Here is an 18,100-nt window from a genome sequence, read left to right as displayed (position 1 = left end):
ATATATATACACCTCCAATAAATGAGGGTGATATTTTTCCTTTCCTTTTGGCACTTCTAAATGCTCTGCACTGCTGTATTGCTGTTGAGGTCCCCATATTTACAACACAGTTTGTTCTGTATTCTTTGCAGAGAGAAAATTTACTGTCTCAAACACCTATAAAAGCTGAGATTAGATTAAGTAAGCAAAATTCTTGTAGCCTAAATAGCACCTGCCTTTCCTTTCTTTATGAAAGAACTTTTCAAATTCTGAAACGTAGTTTAGTTCTTCATATTTCTAATTGCTGCAGTTACTTGTTCCCACTGTCATTATGCATAATTTTCCTGAAAACCTAATTTTAGCTGTGTTTAAGTAGTAGACTCTACTGTGATCATTATGCATGAATTGGGTAACAGTAACTTGATTGTTAGATTTCAAACTTCACCGTGTAGTTTTTCTATGTACATTGGAAATTGTATTAAATTTTGGGTGGTTTTAGAAACTTTTTTCTAGAATCAAACAAATAGTATATTGTATGTTTCTTTGCTTTCCGTAATTCAAAATACTGTTTTGCCTGAGTTGTGTTTTTTTAAAGTGCTCTAACAATTGCAACTCTTTGGAAATTTTCAAACAGCAAGAGGGAAGTTTCATCTTATGAACAAGAAGTAGGGCACCTTCTTCCTATTATGACACAACCATATGACTTCAGACTCTCTAAATCAACAGTTCCAGAGTGGGAAGAGCAAATAATATTTAATGAGCGTTTTACCTATTTTATTCAAAACACTGAAGAATGCCCTCAGGTTATCCTCTTTTTTGAGGTAAGGGTAGATATTTTACATCCAATTTATGCATGTTCTGATTTTGGTTTGCTTCTTCAGCAGTGCATATTTGACTGATTCAGGTGTTTTATTGCAGTTATACTGGCTTAATAGCATAGCCTTAAGATACAAAATTAAGCCGAGATACCAAGATGTGATTTATTTAATAGAAAAAATCCTGTTCTGGTAGTAGTGAGTACCAAACTTTCTTATTAAATCAACTCTCAAACTTCTAGGAGAGGCTGGTAAAATATGAAGGATATGACTTTTTTTCTTTTCACATTCTTGAAATCTGAAGTTTAAGTACCAGAAACTCAAAGGTATAATTTGCCTGCCTGCAGCATCACCTCACTGAACCAATTAGCAAGCTATTGCTTTGTTTCCAGTAACAATTTACATGTCTGCTTCTGTCCCTATCTTCATAAAGTAATTATTAATTCATCCCCAATACAATTATGTTTGAAGGGAAAATTGGAAATTATTTGTTAAACATAATTTTGAGCTGAATTATTTCAATATTTGTACACAGAGATTCTGTAGAATTAACCTTAAAGTGGGAACCTAATACAATAAGTACTTTTTCATTCCTCTTTTTTTTTCTTTTGTTTCTATTTCAAGTGGAATTAATATAATATATTACCATATGTTCCTTTATGTTTTGTGATACTTACAAATGAACATTTTCATTGAATTAAGAGTCCTTGGTTGCTTGGCACAAAACTAATTATGTTTGTGTGTAAAGATGCTTCATGGAAATCATGTTAGTGTTGGGACCAAAAGTATGACTACACTGAAAGGATGCTGTGTGACTTCAGCATGGTTTATGTAATACCAATTTGAAGAAAGTATGATTCTAAGAGGTTTTTCTGTCTATCAGGTAAACTTCCAGGAGTAGCTAAATATGAGAAAATTCTGGTCCCTGACAGAAAAATGAAGACTCTTTGTGGGCATCCTTGGAAGTGTTCAAGGCTAGGTTGAATGGGGCTTTGAGCAACTCGGTCTAGTGAAAGGTGTCCCAGACCATGGCAGTGGGGACAGAACAACATGATCTTTGAAGGTTCCTTCCAACCCAAACCATTCTATGACTAATTTTATGACAAAAGCAATATAGCTTGGAAAGGAAAACTAACTTTTTGGTTGCCATTTTCCATCTAGATTAATATAGAGTTGGTATTAGCTGTCAGATTTGTGATCTGTATGATTCCTGAACTATATAGGCCTATAGGAAAATGATACATTATTTTCCTTGTTTATTGACAGAAGTGAAGCAAGAATAGGTTACTTTAAGACCAGACTTAATGTTTTTTTTAAAAGCGTAAAGGTCTGCTATTTCTAATTGCATATTTGTGTGGAAGAAATACTGATCTTGTAATTTCTTAAAATTAAAATCTGTTTAATTTAGCAAATTGCACCTAGCATATTTTCAGCAGTTATTTTTTTATTGTCATGAGCTGTATGTTCATTAGAAATGCATTTATATTCCTACTCTTAATTCTAGGTCCTTGATTTTCTAAGTATGGATGAAGCGAGAGCCACCTCTGATGTACAAGTTCAGGAAGGTCGTTACCGAAAAGTCTGTTGGGCATTTCTAAAGGTATTGTAAATATTTAAATGAAGAAGCAAAATTTATAAATCTCTTGATTCAATTGTTTGAAATACACTAGCTCTACTTAGAGTAGGAAAACCATGTTTTTAATATTTTCAGGCAACAGAGATGGAAAAACAAATCCTTCCTTGCTTGTCTGTTCTCCTTTCCCTCCTTTCCCTCTTCTTTTACTCCATAAATTCACAGTAATGAGCTCAGTAAAGAATATGTATTTTTCAAGAAGTATAGTATGTGTAAGGATTGGGTTTTTTTGTTCATAAACTACAGAAGATTTTCTTTGAGGGTTTTCTGTGTGATCATGCAATTGTGAAGAAAATGGCAGATCCACTAATTTCTGTACCTCAGCTGTTCTGTATTCTAGTGGCATTTTCCATTGTTCAGTCTTTTAAAAGTCTCCCTAGTCTAATTATAAAATGTCTGTAATTTTTAGTTGCTAAGTTTGAAATCCTATGGCAATGAGATACAGGTAATTTAGCCAGCACACATGTACCTTTTTACCCTTTTAGCAGAGACTTGAATGTGCCAATTTGGCCTTCGAGAGTTGTCAAGCTTAAATTTCCCCAAGGTTTGTTTATTTACACCTCCCCCTGTGGATGGTAGATCTTGACAGTCATTAGGGAGTCCTCAAGACGAAAAATAGAGAAGATAATAGACTGCAAGTTCAGGTGTAGGGAGAGGGTCCTCCATATCATTCAATATAGAGATTCTTCTCAGTTCTGCCCAAGGTGAATATACCACAGAGGTCTGGTAGCCCATGTCTGGGTGCGTAGCTGGTGGGATCTGTGCATCCAGGCATTCAGTACAGCCTACTCTAGAACAGAGGGAAGGATGAATTTTCAGCTCATAAATACAAATAAAATTGTTGCCTGTTCTTCATTGCTACTGCATCTGTCTGTATTATCTTTTCATTTGTATCAGTCAAAGTAGAAATGTCAGTGATCAGTGTTACAACACTGAAAGAAACAGTGATCAGTGTTAATGACTGTAAGTACTCTTGTTCTTTAGTTCAAGAGAGAGAACTCTGTCTCCTTTCAAGTTTGAAAGGCTACTGCTTTGATGTATCTTCTGCTCTGAGCCAAAGCCTTACCAATGTCCTTTGTTGCAGCATTCAAAGGGGACAGATTTGGAAGAGGCTGTTTGTGGATTGTCAGTCCTTTGAGACTTGGGTGATTTCAGCAAGTAGTAGTGTTTTGTTAAAAAAGAGATGGTACTGTGGAGTTCTTCCCACATATAAGATATTACTGCTGTGAAGCATGTTTCAAAACTAGACTGCCATCTAAGCTTTTATCTCAGTGATTTGATCCTGGGGGTGTTTAATATATGCTTCGTTCAATGCCACTTTTAGTGTTAGTATATTTCTGCAATGGAAAGTGGATTTCAAGATTTATACTGTAGTTAAGATATTATAAATGATCAATTACTTTTATATTAACTTTTCTTTCCTCTTTTTAATCACCCTTCCAGCTTGTAGGTGCAAATGGAGTTCTAAACATAGATGGAAAGCTTCGTCTGCAATTATATTACCCACCCTCAAGGACCAAGTCACATTCGAATGTTGTTGAGCTTTATGACTGGTGGGCAAAATGTCCTAGAAATCGTTACCCATCAACTTTATATGTAACTATAAGAGGGATAAAACTGCCAGATCATGTAAGTTAAATATGTAAAATATTTTTACAAATTTCCAGACTTTTCTGTAGAAATTAGTAACTAGCTAGAGCATGTGAGTCTATGTATGCATGTATATAAATGCTGTACAGTATATAAAATCCGTGGGATTAGTTCTTAGAGTTTGGGACATTTTTCTAATCTGTATACTGGAATGACATCTGCAGATCTGCTCAGTCATCTGCTGAGGTTGTTAGGAATTCTGTGCATTTTGTTTGAGCAGCTGTGCTTCATTTTTCTGCAAGTGTTCTGAGCCTGTCTTCACCATGGTCTGAATATTTTCCTGGTAGGTTTTGGTGCTGTCACTGGTTTAGAGCGGTCCCTACTTTACAGTCCTCTTTGAAGTTCAGTTAATGTGATGAATTTGCACAGGCTTTCTGAGCTGTGCCTGACTTGGATCCTTTGGCTGCTGGTATTATTTAATTCTTGTTTCTGATAAATGCCAGATTTGCATGGAAGTAGACATCTGTGTGTGAACACAGTATGTAACCTCCTAAATTGGTTTCTGCTTGCATAGTAGGTATCCAAACTCCTTTTTTAGTCACAGGAACCTAGACTCACCTTGAAGTGGATACCTAGCTACTGTCAACTTGGAAGAAAAGAATAATCTTTCATGGTATTCAGATGTGTTTCTGAAGAGACTTGTCTGAGCAAAACAGATCACAACTGCAGCTCATGCTTAAAGGCCTCTGTGCCTCTCAGCCATGGTACTCCTGGGTTGTTGCACAGTGTTAAGTCTTCCTGTGTGTTCCAGCTTGGTCAAACTTGTAGGCAAGGTTCAGTGAGTGCACTTAGAGCAGTCTGGAAAGGGTATATGCTTTACCTACAATTGAAATCACAAATCGTTCTTTTTTTTCTCTTTTTTGAAACACTTGAACATAGTTTGTTCAATACAAAATAATGGTAATATATTTTGATATCAAGAATGAACAACACTGGTAATGTATTTTGATATCAAGAATGGATTTTGTTGCCAAAGCAGTATTTTGATTGGAAGGCAGTAGGTTAATGTCGCTTGAATTGTTTATATGCTGAAATGCTCTTTTTTTCTTCCTCCATTTTTTTATATAACACCTTCTCAGTAGAACAATACAACAGTAGAGTATTACTAATTTTCACTGGCCAGGATTGTTACTAAAAATAGGAAAGTAACAGTTATTGGAAAAATCTGTGATACCATTTGATTGGCACAACTTTGGGAGCTTGAATTACTTTCTGTCTTCCTTGTTACTTTAAATGAAATTTTTGCAATATAGGTTTCATGTATTAAGCTTCTTCCAATGTCTGTGTTTCAGATGTAGAAATGTAATGCATTTGAAGTTAAAAGTACCTTTTAATCTTTTTAGAAATTACACTGTTCATTTAAAAAATAATTGTTTTCCTGATACTTAGTTTTGTTTGCCTTCAGGTTGCTCCTTCTTTGGGCTCGATGATAGCTGTTCAACAGGAACAAAGTAATACAGCACTCTCTCATCTCCAGAGAAAGGGTTGTGAACCTTTTCCAGAGGAGAAAAAGGAGCCATTTAAATGGTCAAGATTGCCTGGACAGGTGAAGTGTTTTTCTTTGCTTTTTAAAGGAAAATAATTTAAAGATGTACTATATTTGTCTTGCTAAAGGTGATTTGGGAGACCAGAGGTTTGAGTGCCTGTGGTTGGGCTTCAGAATTCAGACTGCATTGTTACTAAAAATTGTGCTTAGTCTCCTTAAACAGTCTTAACTTACAGTCCAACTCTACTGTTTGCATCATTGATGATAGGCATTATTAAGCACTTCTTAAAATTAAGGAAATTATTTCCATTTTAAATCTTAGGTTTTTAAAACTTGCTAGTTGTTTGTAATAATGAGGCAGAAACAAATAGGCAGATTAGATGTGGCCTAAGTTGTGCAGCAGAACTGTGCCTGTATATTGTTGATTTTTTCTTGTCAATTGCATTAAGATGTTAGTAGCTTCTTTAAACTTACACATGTCAGGAGCTTAGGATGTGTTTTAAGTATTGGATGCTTTAATATTCATGCCAATTCTTACTTGAAAAGCTAGGCCTGCCGCATACCGAACAAGCATCTGTTTTCACTGCGAGGTGGAGACTTGGGCTGCTTCTGTATTCGTTTCTCTCATGATGGCAAAACGTTGGCAGCAGCATGTGCAGGAAGGAAAGGCTATCCCATTGTTTGTAAGTTTAAAATATGTTTTGGTTTTTTTGTCCTTGTAATTCATGTAGTTTGAAATTAAAGGCTAAAAGATGTATTTTGAAATTGTGCTTTTCTTTTAGAGGTTCTGTTTTATAATTGTGTTTTGCAGATTCCTCTGTGCATTAAAGAGCATTGAGGAAAATGACCTTTCTTGTGTTGATAGGGCCAGAACTGGGTATTCATAAATGATTATATATACACTGTTTAACAGTGTGAAATGATAGTACTGCCCAGAGTTCTAATGGAAATACTAAATCAGTTTGCAGAAGGAACATATTTTCTGATACTAATGTTTTAAGTGAAATAACTTTTTTAGCCTCCACCTCACACACATTTCGTGTAAGGTTTTTCTCCTAAGCTGTCTTGAAACTTAGATATCCAAATGTTGTCATCTCCAGACTGACTACTGGAAGCTACTGTCTTCCATGGTCCCGTTCAGTCAAAGTAGAAATATTTCTTATTCCTCAAATTTGGGGCTAGTTCTTCTGCCTTGCATAAGAATTTTGAGACTGTAGAGAGAACAGTATTTTGGGTGTAAACAAAGTAAATGTTTAAATGCAAGGGACAGTAAATATAGATTCCTTTGTTACATTGCCCCAGAAAATGATCTCATTGTTAAAATATTTCAAGGATTAGTCAAGTGGCTGTCAAAAGTTTTACAAAAAGGAAATAATCCTAATCTGGTTATAATAATTTAAAGCGAGTAAAATGTTTCTTCAGGGTTAAGACATTTGTGACATCCTTGAACCACTAGATGGAAGTAGATGCTTGCTGTCCATGCATATCTAGCACCTAACTGTTTGATCTTGTTGTCTCAAAATGAGAAGACAATGAGTTGATTTATGCAAGCAGAAAATCAGCCTAAGATTAGACCTAACTTTGCTCTAATAGTTGCATATGTTTCTCTGTAAATACTTACAAATCAATTTTTTTCCATTTAAACTTCACTAGTGTATGAAATTCCTTCTGGACAGTTCCTGAGAGAATTTTATGGTCACCTTAACATAGTGTATGATCTTTGTTGGTCAAAAGACAATCAATACCTTCTTACTGCATCCTCTGATGGCACTGTAAGGTCAGTATGAAGGTGATGTTCTGGCAGATAGCAAGAGAAGCACAAAACAAGGTCCAATTCAATTACTACAAACTGTACTATAATATTTTAATTAAAGATTTGGTTACAATAATATAAAAATTGTGATTGGGTTAATCACGTACACTATATTTACTCTATTGGTTTTTAGTGCATTTGAAATGAAAGCTTTGCCAAAACCTGTGGTGTCTAAATTTACAGTGCAGTGGAAAACATTCTATTTCCAAAAGACACTGAGTCTGTTGTAATATTCTGTCCTTGGAGAAATTGCCATTCTATGAATGCAGCATTAAGTTTGCGAATTTGAACATGAGGCAGGAAATTGAAAATTTAAGATTCAAGTTACATGTATAAATTGGTCACACTGCGCATATGTATGTTGGCTCAAAACTGTGGAAATGCATGAAAATATGACTGTGACACTGCACAATATTGTTATGAGCAACTTCATCGGTTTTCATAGGGCCTTTTTTTTTATTTTAGCTCTTCAGATCCTATCTGTTGTTTCTGTTACGCAACTCAGTAATGCTACAGGCAGTTGCATAATTGAAATGCCAGAAGAGTTGTTAAATGATATATTGTATGTGTGGACCTGTTTTCCTTTTTTCCCTCTTTTTCTTTCCTTGCTTGAAGAGCTCAGTGCATAATTTTTTTTAAATTTGGGAGTGGATTAAATAAGAATTTTTTATATTGAGGTAAATATCAATTTCAGTCATTTATGTTCCCTATAAGATGGCCCAGCTGTTCCTCAATTCTTGAATTTGTGGCAGCAAATTGAAACTGTAGTGGTCTGCCTCCTTTTTTCTGTACTCTGTACAGTCACTGTATGAGTTATTAGTTCCTGTATTTGTTGTCCATTGCCTTAAGCTCCATAAAAAGTCTCAGCACCCTATTGCTTCGAAGTCATTATAAGTTTATTATTTGGATCATCTCTCATACTGAGTTCTAAGGTAACTTGAAGGAAAATTTGTGAACTTACGTGAATTCTTCTTTATATAGTATTTTATGTTACTCTCGAGCCTTCCCAAAATTTAGTCCCACAATATTTGTGAGCAGTAAATGAATTTTTATGTTGTTAGATCAAAGCCATTCTAAAGGATAGGCAGAGTCCTTGTGACCTCTGCATATTAAAATGAAAATTAATGACTGTACTCTAAAGGGTTGTAATTCTGTAATGGTAACCTCAGGGTAAGCTCAGGATTCTTCAATAGCCACTAGGAATAGTCACCTCTCCTGGAAGGGTGCCATTAAAACAATTCAGTTCCCTATTGTAACTCAACACTGTGTAATGTGCTGCCCAGCTGTATTTAATGATCCACATACTGTTCTGTTCCTTGTGGACTCATCTTTGAGGAAGGCTTAGTAATAAAAAGTATACCATCAAACAGAAGAGTTTAAAAAAATCTGATCTTCCAGCTATGGGTGACAAAGTATAGGAAGTAGATGAATAGTAAGAAGTGAATTCATGTGTTATAAACATCCTTGAGATCACAATCACTGTGTGGTTGGTAGTTGTTATTTTAAAATTTTCTGGGGTTTTATTATATTTAGTATCCCTAAATGTTCCTTTGTAGATTTTATGTTCTAACATGTTTTTAAATGAGTGATTACCCCAGAAGGTCTTAATTTGGTTATAACTCCTGAAAGAAAAGAAACCCATTTGTTCCATTGCATGCGTTTTAAAACATGCAGTATATCCATTAAATGAGTAGGTAGTCATGAATTTACTTTGAAGACAGAGTACTATGTAAAGTAGTAAATGTTTCTTAATTCTTGTTAGAAAGTACCATATTAAAGGATTAAATATAGGTGGAACAAATTGGTAGGATAAACAGGTGTTGTTAAGTGCTTGCAAGCATTTGCCTCTTGAACCACTAGCATGAAATATGGCATCAGTTATACCACTGTGTGTGTGTGATTGCTTTGTACAGTGGATAGCCTAACTTCCTTTCCTTTTAGAATGTGGAAAATAGAAACGCGGGCAGCATCTGCAGTGAGAGTTTTCCCTCATCCTTCATTTGTTTACACTGCAAAGTACCATCCAGTTGCTGACTTGTTGGTCGTGACAGGATGTTACGACTCAGTGATTAGAATCTGGAATGCAAATGTGAAAGAAAGCCATGGACAGCTGCTACAGGAACTTGATGGTCACAGAAGTTTCATCAATACACTCTGTTTTGATGCAGAAGGTATGTAGCTAGTATTAGTTTTTCCAGTAGTTGTCTTCAGTCAAAGACCAGCTTGAGTTTGATTTATTTCATAGAGACAGTATGAGATGCTATTGTAGAAGAATTTTAGCTCTGTTTGCAATTAATACATGAGTGTGATGCCTTATTTGGATGAACACAAAGGGACAGATAATCTCTGATAAAAATTGAGAGCCATCAGAAATGGTAAGTATAGAAAGGACAAACAAAATATGTAAGGATTTACTCAGGCAATGATGACTGGGTAAATTTTGGTCACAGTTTACTTTTTCTTGTCCCTATAACTTGCTATTATTAGTTAGCTCATGTTTTGTACATATTGCAGCAAAAACTAGCAGAGCATGAAGCAAAGATGATATTTTTCAGAGGAGACATGCATCAGAATGCAGTTGGAAAGCGTAGCCATTAGTGTAGAGAGTTAAGTTGGAAAAAAGGCATGTTTGGCTAGAATTCTTCTAGATACAGGAATTAGTTACTAATTTAAAAGCAGGAGCAAGAAATCTGAAACTAGAAATTATTTACCCTGAGAGTGGTGAGACACTGGAACAGGTTACTCAGAGAAATTGTGGATTCCCTGTCCCTGAAGGTGCTCAAGGCCAGGCTGGTTGGGGCTCTGGTCTAGGAAGGTGTCCCTGTCCATGGCAGGGAGGTCAGAACTTTAAGGTCTCTTCCAACCCAAACTGTTCTATGGTTCTTTGACAAAGAAAATGATGTAGCAGTATTTAGATTGTGAGAATTTAACACTACACTGAAGAAGTGGAAAGGTTTTCAACCTTGGGAAGAGCTTTTCAACACTAACAGAGAATAGGAAACACTGAGAGAAAAGGACACATTTGGCTGTTGGGAGTCATAACTGGTAGATGAACAGCTGCAAGTGAGTGATGTGCCAACATGTGCTATTGGAGGAAGAGTTGAAGGTGGGTAAATAATTAAGGGTATTTGAAAGTGTTTGACTTTTTCTGGGATTAGTGGCATCATTAGTAATTAGTGGCTAATTTTTGGGGGCAGTCACTGGAGTAGGTACCATGATGAGGAAAGCTGCATTTTTATCAAGAATAAATATTTGTCCTTAAAGAGCAAGTGTTGGCAAACTACTTCGCTCTTAGCGAATATGTAGGTAAGCATTAAGCTATCACGTGAAGCTCTGAGCTGTAAATGCTCACTTTTTGCTGGTTGTAGAATATGACTAAAAATTTTAAAAAATAAAAGTATATTCAGCACTGCAATATCTGACATATATGCTGAATCCAAATTCATGGTATCAGCTTCTGTCATGCAATATGAGCAAAATGCATTTGCAATGAGTATATTACAGCAAAAGAAAGGGAAGAATTGATGTTTGCCTAGTCACAAAAAATATAGAATAAAGGTTGTTTCTTGTTCATATATTGTTTTCTGCATTAGTTTTTTTGTGTTGTGGTATTTGACTTATAAGACATTATTTCACAGGGCATCACATGTTCTCAGGAGATAGTTCAGGACTGATAATAGTCTGGGATACACCTGTTGAAGGAATTTCTCAACACCTGTTTCAAAACTGGAGGATCAATAAGGTATGCAGGTTTCTTAAACTAGCATTGCAACCTTTACATGAACTGTTCCAAACCCTAGTAATTTGATTTTAATTCAGTTTTTTTGCACATTACCTTTTGTTTAACTGCAGAGGTATATTTTCTTTAAATAATGGTACAAAAGAATTGCTAGAATTCTGTGATTCACTGACTTAAATTTTTTTAATAGTTTGTCATCTCGGTTGGGTTGTCCTCTGGAGCGGGCCCTTCAGGGAAGTAGTCACAGCACGAAGCCTGACTGAATTTGAGTGTTTGGACAGTGCTTTCAGGCTCACAGTGTGATTTTTTTGGTGTTGTCCTGTGCAGGGCTGGGATTTGGACTTTGATGATCCCAGTCGGTCTCTTCTGACTCAGGATATTCTAGGATTCTGGGATCCTATAATTTTTTTCTGTATAAAACATGAAAGTGCTTGAGGTTTAATAGCGTTACATTAACAGATAAATGCTGATGCATTAGGTTTGTTCTCTAGAGACAATAAAATAGACTACAGGCTTTAAAAATCACCTTTGTTTGTTCTTTAGCGGCCTAGTGTTCAGTCAGCATTTGTGTCATCGGCTGAATTTTCTAAAATTCAGTCTCAACAGTCTGCCTTGTGGTTGTGAAAAGTTGATGTCTAGGTTGTAATGCCTTAATATAGGAACATACTTTTTCTCTAACCAAATAGAATTAAATGGGCAGAAGAGGAGTAATGCAAGAGAAAAATGTGTAATAATGGGTAAAAGTATTAGTTTTAAACCATGAAGTTATATATTTTTCTTTCTTTTCCTTCTTTTGGTAGGAAATAAAAGAAAATGATATTAAAGGAACGCCAATAAATCATTTGGAGGTGCATCCGAATGGAAGGCGTCTCTTAATCCATGCCAAAGACAGTACCCTGAGAATTATGGATCTCAGAATGTAAGTATTTTTGGTGACAAATATGTAATTCCTTTTTATTCTAAAATTTACTTGGGGAAATAAAATACCATAATGATTAGATGTGTAGTTGGGGAGGAGAAAGATGTCCTAATAATCAAGGATAGTAATGTTAGGGTTAGGAAATGGTTTCAAAACACTGCTGTATTACAGACCTTTTGTGTGATATTAGGTAAGTCTTTCAGAAAAGGATACACAAAAGTTACTAGATGACTTAGTATCTTAAGGTGGCGTGGAGAAGATGACATTAGTCTGCTAAGGATTGAAATCTGTTATAAAAATGCAATCTGGGCTTGAAAATAACTTTGAAATTATGCCATTTATTTGAGTGTTAGTTTCTCATTTTTAAGACTCTGGAAAGAGTATTTTGATGGTGAACTGGAACATGATTGTCATCACAAATACTGAAAAATGCAGTGATGTATGTGTTATGGCATATTAAGCTGTCTGAGATTTTTTTTGCATAGTTTTTGATGATTTTCTCATTCTTAATAGTTATGAACATGATTCTTTAATAATAAACTACAATAAACAGCCAGGGGATTACAGACACACTTGAGTCTTTGATGTTGGAGAGTGACCAGTTCACCCCAATGATCCAGTCACAGCAGCATGTTACTCAGAGCTTTATACAGTTGGGTTTTTTAATATCTTGAAGGATGGAGATTTTACAGCTTCTGTGAGCAACATTTTCTAGTGTTCATTCACCCTCAAAGACTTTTTTCTTAATTGTAAACAGAATTTCCTATATTCCAATTTGTGTCCATTTCCTCTTGTCCTTTCATTGCGTGAAACTGAGAAGAGTCTCACTCCAATCAGTTAGATACATTAATAAAATGCACCTAAACATTCCCTCTGGAAATGGAAAAACATACATGGTTGAACGGTGGAATTGGCAATGCTGAGTTAGCTGTTGGACTTCATGATCTTGAAGGACTTTTCCAAACTGACTGGTTCTGTTGCTCTATTGGGTTGAATATTTGAACTAGCTGAAGACTTTGCAGCATTATGGTGCATTTTTTCCTCTTTTACTGTAAATGATAAATTATAATGACCATGCTAAACTATCTACTCAGTCAAAGCAAGAAATCAGATTAACAAGGGAACCTCCTGTAGTTTTTGAAACAGATAGTGTTGTTCTGTCACTACTCTTTCTAAAACGTGCAGAGAGTCTTAGTTTGAGAGGGGAAAATGGATATGCATATTAATCTTTAAGAAAGGGTTAATACGGGGTGCAATTTCACAATTATTTTAAGCAAGTTTATCCACAGAACATACCATCTACTCCTATCTCCCACACCTTTGGCCATGTATTCCTAGCATTTCCTTTTTATCTTCTCTAGATCTCTATCTTTTGATGCAGAGTAAGTCAGATCAGTGAACTGATCTGACTAAAATTCAGCCTACAAATACAAATGATTAATTTTCATTTTCATCAGCTATCTGATCAAACTCATCTGATAGCTGCTGAAACACTAGAGAAGAAATGAGGGAGAGCCTGGGAAAATAAGGGTGGAGAGGACAGCAGCAGGACTGCTACTTTGACCGCAGCCCACACTTACATTGGCTTAAGTCTATCAATAAACCACAGGGTCAGATACCCAGCAGTGATAATTTTACACGTCAGCATTAACTGTTACATTTCCCTGCATGAGAAAAGAGGGGGTGGAGGTCACAGATCAGCACAATTCACTTTGATTGACAGCTAGGTGCTCTTAACTTTCCTCTTTCAACTTGCTTTTTTGATCTTTTTGGATAATGCTGCTGTCCTATCACTTAGGTATGCAGTCAGGGATTTGGTTGTGGTTCAGTCCCCTCCTTAGGGTTTCATATGCAGGTTAGTTTTACATCTTCCAGAGCTCTTCTAATGACATATCAGAGATACTATCTTATTCACATAGATAAAACTCTTTATTTGGGCTAATATGGTCTTGCACTGTGATCATTAAAGCATCCTTTTCTCTTACTTGACAAATAAAATTGCATCTAGGATATATTTATTCAGAATATATTGAAATAATTTTTGTGTCATATTAAATGCACTACACTTCTCCCAGCATATCTCCATTGTTTCTGCAGTAGCACATTTGAAAAATTACTCTCTTCTGTCTTTGAGGGCTGTGATGGACTATTGCCATTCTTCTTGCCTCAAATTCTGTGTTAGTCTCCATGGTGAACTTTCATATATTTTTCCAGAGTATGCCTCATGTTTGAGACAGCCTCTTACAAGCTGGTTTATGCTTCTTTACATCTTTTTGTAGGTTCTCTCCTACTTGATGCCTACGAACTGTTTGACAGTAGGCCATTATTATTGTGCTGACCAGTAGTGTTTCACTGAAAAAAAAGGTTAGGATATCTAAGTTACAAAATAATATTAAAAACATTAATATTAATAGTAAAAGAACATTTATGTCTGAAATTTGCTGATTCTACTGCTGGTTTTCTAACCAAGTAGACATTAGTCTGAAGAGCTAAAGAGAGCTGCTGGAGAGAGCTCAGGCTCAAGATGCAGAATGAAAAACTTTTTGACAGAGCTTGGAGTAATAGTGCCAATTTCCCCATTTTTTTTTGCAAAGCCCATGATCAAGACAATGCAAATTGCTGCATCTAGGTCCATTCTCTAGATCTGAGTATTTCCATTTTCTGCTGAAAGACAAGGACGTATGCTTTCATCTATAATGTCAGGAGCATATGAAAGCCAGGGAAAATGAAGGGTAAACACTGCACTCTGCAAAAGGTGGGGGCTTGCATATGTGTTTGGGATGCAAGGTGTATTGATTTTTCTGAGGAAAAGAGGGGAGAACTGACACATCAAAAGTTGGATTGACTATTCTGAAAGTAACTGCTACATTAGCCAACTTTCTTTGTCTTTAGCTTGGCTACAAAGAAATACATGGGTGCCACAAATTACAGAGAAAAGATTCACAGCACCTTAACACCATGTGGTACGTTCCTGTTTTCAGGCAGTGAAGATGGAAAGGCTTATGTTTGGAATCCAGAAACAGGTAACTAATTATTTTATGGTCTTAAGTCAGGTTGTCAAGGCTGAGGGGCTTTTGTAAGCTTTATTGAAACATTTTTGGTATGGAATAAAACTTAAGTAAGATGTCTTAAATCCTGAAGCTTTAGCTCCAGCTTTTAAATAGCTATCATTAATCCCTAAGGTTTAATTCTCTAGAGGAAATTAACAGAGGTAGCAGTTGTAATATCCAGCAGGATATATACCAAAAATACCTGAAGGTCAGCTTTTTGTTTGCTGCAATTGTTTACATGTGGTGAGGGTCTTAAAATGGAATGCACAAAAATTGTTTTATGTCACATCAGTTTTTCTGTTGTCGTTTGGATTTGGGAATGAGGCTTTTGTTGAGAACCACTTCATCTGTTTCCCAAGGGTGGTCAGAGACTCTAAATTTTTGGCCTTTGGAATATATGGTTTCTTTGTGAATTAGTCCCCAGGTCAAGTAGTTTGAAAATCACTACCAAAATCTTTCTGAAAAGCTGTTAAGGTAGAGTTTGCTATCTTCTTGTACATGAGGTAAAAGAGGCAAAAGTAACAGTAGAAGGTAGCAGAATACAATTTTGGTTTTGGTGACATTATATCCTGTCTCTGATTATGATCTAAATAATTTTTAAAAGGAAACAGTAAATATTTTAAAACTGGCACGTAAGCAACAGTTCTGTTTTGAATTTCTTTCCTTGTTTCTAACTACATTAGCTTACATCTCTGCCAAAACATAATTTGCCTGAAAGCTTTAAAAAAAGAGTAAAAGGACGAAGGAACTTAGTTATTAGTAGGTTCTTATTGTGTTTTGACTCTTGCTTACACGCTGTACTTGCATTCGTAGTGCCATCAGCTTAAAAGCTAATTTTCCTTACATTTTTCAATAATTCTATGCTCAGCTTTCACTCCAGTTGTCAGTATTATATAGTTGAAATCCACAGCTGAGATGGCTATCTCTGGGACACTGCAAGCACAAACCAATCTGTGGAACGTTACCTTTCCAGAACCTGCTTATCAGAACAAGGTGCTAACCTAGTGCATCCTCTGGGGTTTCCTGCAGCTGTTGCAACAGCACTGACTTTTCTGACTTATTGATAACTTAAAGGTGTGCAACACTTTTTTTGTCTTATGCTAAAATAGTACTTTTCATTAAGGAAATTGACTGAAGAATATTCATTTGCAGTGACAGACACTGCACTGTAGTAATACAAGCTTTAACCAACTGTCATTTTACTGTATCAAATGTTTCAAATATGCTTCCATAGTGTTAATAAGCGTATTTCACTTCTGTAGGAGATCAGGTGGCCATATATTCTGAACTCTACTTCACATCTCCGCTGCGTGATGTTGCCTTTCATCCACACGAACACATGGTGTCATTTTGTGCCTTTGGTCGAAACCAGCCAATACTTGTATACGTTTATGATTATAAAGGTACAGTACAAATTTTATTGACACATACTTGGAAAAGTTTCGTTTTTAGAGGGGATTGGTTTTAGTATTTGTACTATTTTTGAGGGGAAAATACCAACCAGTCACTTGATGATAATACATACATTTTTCCTGGGAGATACCAAAACCCAATTCAACATGATCCTGAGCAACCTGCTCTAGGTGGTGCTGCTTTAATCAAGGTTTTTGGCCTAGCCAGTCACCGGAGGTACGTTCAACCCAGTGAGATATCTGCATTTCAGAGAGCAATGGAAATTTTTTTAGGTAAAGAATTTCTTTAAAATATTTTGAGTGTTCAGTAGACAGTGAGTCTTAAAAAAGTCTAATACGGTAGTTTAAAAATATATATATGTGTGTATATATTTAGAGATCACACATATCACAAGGGTAGTTATTTGTATCATCTGACTGCTTAACTCATTGGTGACAGTAAGATTTTGCATAGGTTGTGGTCTTTCTTACATTATCTAACTTTTTGTTCCTGTTTTGGTTAAAAGCATCCACTTTCAGGAGGTACTCTTGCTGCCTTAGTGTTGAAAGAGTTAATCATATAGTAATACTAATTTTAGTCACTGGCACAGTTTTAAGACTCCAACATCATGTGTTTTAGGTACACCAACAGTTTTATTAATATCCTGGTAGAACTTTAATGAAGAATTCTTTTAACATTTGCTGTCTTGAGACCACAGTACAAAAAGCTGAAAAAGTCAATTTGTTTAAATGGCAGTAAGCACAAATTTCATAAAAAGTATCCTGTTCTAGACTAGGCTAACTCCTCAGAATGCCTCCTATGCCTGTGTAATGTGTCTCTCAACTTCTGAAATACTGCTCAAGCACAATAAACTCACTAGAACTAGTCTGGAAAAAATGTGAGATGTACTCAGATTTGAACTTGGTGCAAGCTCTGTAACTTTCTTCCCTTTGTAAAATTTCTTTGTCTTCCCACCCCGCCCTCCTCTCCCTGAATATTTCTGACTGAGGAACACTATTGTTTGTAAGCAATAAAAATAATCTCAGTTCTGTGTGAGAGGTTGCTGAACATAGATTACAGAAGTGAGACATTGTGATCAGAAGAGTTAGGACAAACAGGGTAGTATGGGGAAAATTTCATGTCATTTTCCAGTTTTCCCTATAGAACTGGAAGTGCAGATTCAGATAGTGAAGACCTGGCTGCAAAATGATGGCAATCATTCAGCATTATGTGTTTTTTTACATGGCAATGTAAGGCTTCACCTGACAATATTGGTTATTTATATTGATTATAATTCACCTAACCAATTAACACTGGTTATTTCTTCAGTTGCACAACAGGAAGCTGAACTCCTAAAAGATCTCAGTTCATCACTTACCACATCTACACCAAGAGGGCCACAGTTTTTTAGCAGTTTTTATGAAATTCCTGGACAAAAGAAGCCAGCCATGTCTCTGGCAGATCAGTTTGTCAGTGTTGCAAGAGCATCAGTGAGAATGCAGAAGGTGAAACAAAAACTTGATTCTGTTATGGTAAGTCGAACTTAATTAATTTGCAGAAGTATATAGTCTTCTCAGCCAAAACTCATATTCTGGGACTGGGATGTGTAACAAAATATATATAT

The 18,100-nt window shown here is 35.8% G+C and overlaps 1 protein-coding gene across 1 annotated transcript; it reads left to right on the top strand.

Annotated features, from left to right (window-relative positions):
• Nucleotides 1–613: 613 nt before the first annotated feature.
• AHI1 (Abelson helper integration site 1) lies at nt 614–18,008 on the top strand (the record flags this gene model as incomplete). The annotated part of the gene is made up of 12 exons (XM_009074030.1): nt 614–800; nt 2,299–2,394; nt 3,871–4,056; nt 5,483–5,623; nt 6,114–6,246; nt 7,217–7,340; nt 9,318–9,547; nt 11,015–11,118; nt 11,916–12,034; nt 14,927–15,057; nt 16,347–16,487; nt 17,806–18,008. Coding segments are annotated over 12 exons (1,795 nt in total), but the record flags the coding sequence as incomplete, so codon positions are not given.
• Nucleotides 18,009–18,100: the final 92 nt, after the last annotated feature.

The sequence above is a fragment of the Acanthisitta chloris genome, unplaced genomic scaffold (genome assembly GCF_000695815.1).
Source record: "Acanthisitta chloris isolate BGI_N310 unplaced genomic scaffold, ASM69581v1 Scaffold21244, whole genome shotgun sequence".
Lineage (NCBI taxonomy): Eukaryota > Metazoa > Chordata > Aves > Passeriformes > Acanthisittidae > Acanthisitta > Acanthisitta chloris.
Note: the sequence above shows the minus strand (reverse complement) of the source record. Positions and strands in the feature narration are given on the sequence as shown.